Source organism: Octopus bimaculoides, chromosome 28 (assembly GCF_001194135.2).
Source record: "Octopus bimaculoides isolate UCB-OBI-ISO-001 chromosome 28, ASM119413v2, whole genome shotgun sequence".
Lineage (NCBI taxonomy): Eukaryota > Metazoa > Mollusca > Cephalopoda > Octopoda > Octopodidae > Octopus > Octopus bimaculoides.
The window spans coordinates 13,590,164-13,594,338 of NC_069008.1; the positions used below are offsets into that span (position 1 = coordinate 13,590,164).

The following is a 4,175-nucleotide window of genomic DNA, read 5'->3' on the forward strand; positions in this document are numbered from 1 at the left end:
CCTTTATCGATAATTGTTGATGCTTTTGTCCAATTAGCACACATATTCATACAGCTCTTTCTCGATGTAGGATTAATGCATGTTATTTAATCAGGACTTCGTATATTGACCCCGGAGAAATTCTTGAAACATTTTTGGGGGTATTATATGATTCTTATATGCTATAAAATTGGCTATTTACTTACAGAATGTTACGTTTTCGATTTCACCCTTATAATTTATGAATCAATATCCTGTTACGTCGGTAGTTGACTCTAAGTAGTCTTTATTTATTGTCAACGGTGTTCAGATTTCCTAGCCAAATCCTTGCATTGTGCAACAGTAATGGCTAAGCAGGACTATTACAGATCTGTGAACTCTGTACTATCACCGACTCACCACCACTTGCAGGGTTTCTTTCTGTTACTCTCTTACACTTTTCTACCTTCTCTTCCTCGTTCTCTTTCTAAATATTAAATTTTACCTTGTCTTTTTTTCTCTTTGCTAAAATCCTTTCAATTTCTCTCTGCCTGTCTGCCTGTCTATCTGACTCTTTCTCTCTCTCACTCTCTCTCTCTCTCTCTCTCTCTCTTTCACGTCATTTCTTTCACCCTTCTTTCTCCCTCTTTCAATCATAGAGCCAAGAATGTCCCTGTTTCCCTTTACCCGTCTTGCTGCAATGGAAGTGCTGCTGTTAACCCTTACAACAATCCTGGCTGTTACCTCAGATCAGGAATTTGGTGAAGCTTACTACAAACGTTTGGAACCTGGTTATTCCTATGGTTATCTTCAGACATCTCCAACACAACAATTCTCCACCGTATCAAGTGTACTGGAATGTGCCGTCATGGCTCTGAACAGCCAATCAGAATTCTTTACTTACCACAAAGTCAGCCATGTTTGTAAGAATTATTCACCGAAAAATATAATGACAGTCGTCAGCATGAATGACAGCAACGAGATTTCCTTCTATAGATGTAAGTGAAGCTTCTTTATTATTAGTTGTTTTTCTTTCTTACATTGTGCGATAAGATAAAACTACCGGTTGAACACAGAGGATCCATGAAATCGACTTATTCCTCTACCATCGAAATTGTGTTTTCGTTGGATCTCTCATAATTTTATTGAATAACTGGTCTAACATTTCATATGCACACGGGAGTGATGTGAGCCAGAAATTTGACACCCTATCATTACCACGAGATTTCCAATCATGCGCCTTCGTGAGTGCCATCCTGAGGTATGGTGATGTCTTCCCATGCTTGTTCTAGTAAGATTTGGTAGGATTCTTCGGTGCGTGTAATCCAGTCTACATTTTCATTATAAGTCTTTTCATCATTCGAGATATTTTTTCAAGTCTCTTTCAACTACTTTCATTACACGGGTTGGTCTTCAACGGTTATTTTCTCCTTCTCTGTTTTCTGTGGAATGTTTTCACATTGGATGTGATTATCGATTCTTCTTAAGTAGCAATTCCTTACTGAGGTCGATCTAATCCACTGGACACCTCCAAAATTCCGGGCCTTGTGCCTAGAGTAGAAAAGAATATTCTGCTATTTTGTGTAAACATGAAATGAAAAAAGTCGTTTAAGTGAAAGCTCGTTAAAACCTATCGTGTTTAGCGTGCTAGAAATAGCAGCGATCACATAGTTATTATTGTAAGGCTTATAGCACTCCAAGTAGCCATACCAACAAAATCACCTCTTCATTTAAAAAAAAATTATATCGGTATATTAAAAAATTTTCGTTTTATCAAAGGTATTCATTTAAAAAAACTCCGAAAACTAATGATATCAAAGTTATACAGGCATTTTTTGTATCAAATTTATCCAGGCATTTTTTGTGTAATAGTATGTATTCATTCAACGCAAAATAACTTAATAATTATACCGGTATATAAAGAAAAAATTCACTTTATCAATAATATTAATATTCATTTAACAAACTCCGGAAACTGATAATATGCTTGAAATTGTGTCTCGTATCAAAGTTATATAGCTACTATTAAATTATCAGTAATGAAAACAGAGGCGAGCGAGAATGAGAGACTGTTGCAAATGAAAGCGTAAAATGTTGCCTGCAATCAAATAATAGTTTTCTATAATTAAACATTAAAATCTACTCCGTAGTGAATGTAATGAATATTTAAATTCATGAAGAATTGAACGCACTTAATGCAATGCATAATTAAATTTGCAAGAATAAACTTCAGACATCGAAATTATAGGCAACTTCTTAGAACATGAATTTATGAAAATATTTCTAGGCGTTCAAGATTTTAATATTGCTTTCATTTAGAACTTGTAGTAATTGTTACATACCTAATTAATAAGCAGCTTTCTCCATTATAGTATAGATTATTATTATTATTATTATTATTATTATTATTATTATTATTATTATTATTATTATTATACACTTTAGAATTATTGAGATGGATAGATTATCCTGTTCTGTTATTAGCATTATCCTGCGTTTGAGAATAGAATTATTTCCTTATCCGTAGTATTATTATCATTATTGTTATTATTATTATTATTATTATTATTATTATTATTATTATTATTATTATTATTATTATTATTATTATTATTATTATTATTATTATTATTATTATTATTATTAAAATAAGGAAGAAGAGTTCCATAATTAAATTTGCCGAACGATATTTCGGAATCTCGTGTACCTTCAACGGGTTCAAAATTTGATATGTCAGCCTACTTCATTTTTTTAATAGATAATATAGGACTGCTATGACTCCTCTGGAGTTAGTTTACTTGGAGTCAGAAGTTGACGATAACAGTTCTCTTATATTTTTATCCAGTCTGAAGGCTACAATATGTGGTTGCGGAAATATTTGTTTGAAACGAGGATATTTGTCAGCAACATGTTGGTAACTAACATGGAACACTTTTGAAATGCCAGCGAAATTTCGGTGCCAGTTAATCACTAAAGAAATTCTATTACATATTTTACTTCGGTAAAATTAAGCGTGAAAGTTTGACTCATTGTAATCACGTTTGACATAATGGTGTAGAAAAGTATTTACATGATTCCGGTAATCCTCTTTATGAGTACAAATCCGTTTTATCCTAAACAACTGGAATATCAGATTTGAGCGAATTATATGATGTGGATGATCGGAACGCCGGTGGAGGTAAATATGGGATAACGCTAGTTCTTGCTAGTCGTAAATTTTATGTAGGACTTAAAGCCATAGTTTTTAGCATAACTATCCTGTGATCTTTCCCAGATAAATTAGACGTCATCAATGAACCGTAACCAGGGTATTGGTTCAGATCATGTAGGGTCTCAATGTCTATCGTAACTGAACTGTGTCCCGAATTTCGTTTTGAAGACATTGGCGAAATTAACTGCCTTGGTGGTAAAAGTTTTGTCCAAACTTCATTGTATTACTTTGTAACACAAGCCTTAATAACCTACAGAGAAAAATCAAATGAAATACATTTGTACCTAGACTAAGAAAGATTATTATTATTGATGTTGTTGCTATTGTTATTATTGTTGTTGTAGTTGTTAGTATTATCATTATTGTTATCATTATTATTATTTCAGGAACTGAATGGATCAAAACCTATGCCATATCAATGGGAGCAAATTCGTTAATCTATAATTCCATCCTCAATATAGGAAGTCCTTCAACTTGGAATGTGGACAAGTGCAATGGTATCTACTGTCCTAATTTCTTTCAACACCCAATACTTGATATCTGGAACCGTTTACCAATCGAGCAGGTATATATAAACACAAACATACGATACATATATCCTTAGTGATTACAGCTGTAAATTTGCATATTGGGGTGTTTACATTAAATGTGATACGTAAATAGATATTTTAATCTTATACTGCTTCTATTGTGTATAACAGATCTTTATTCATCCGGGCGGCTCTTCGCAACACCAGTGATTGTTTGTTCATTGTTTTCCTATATAACTGTGGCGACATATCTTCTCTAAGCAAGTAGTTGGTTGTGAGTATATAGTATTGACCAGATGCCCAACAGGGTAGAAATGCATGTAGCGGTTATACACGCCGCTGTTGGGAGAATTCTTTTCGTCTCCCTCTGATATATATTGTGTTTTTAAACCCAGCACGTTTGTTGATGATATTATCACTGGAGAAATATTGCAGTAAATTTGCCCATGGCGATGTGTTCCTCATTAAATATCACA

General features: G+C 33.4%; 1 protein-coding gene across 1 annotated transcript; it reads left to right on the forward strand.

The window, feature by feature from the left end:
* Positions 1-623: 623 nt before the first annotated feature.
* Positions 624-3,962, forward strand: LOC106882673 (uncharacterized). The gene is made up of 2 exons (XM_052977364.1): positions 624-956; positions 3,556-3,962. Coding segments are annotated over exons 1-2 (333 nt in total). The 5' UTR covers positions 624-625; the 3' UTR covers positions 3,558-3,962.
* The last annotated feature ends 213 nt before the right edge of the window (positions 3,963-4,175 follow it).

Coding starts and splice junctions, on each gene's coding strand:
- LOC106882673 (XM_052977364.1), top strand. CDS start 626: ATGTCCCTGTTTCCCTTTACCCGTCTTGCTGCAATGGAAGTGCTGCTG.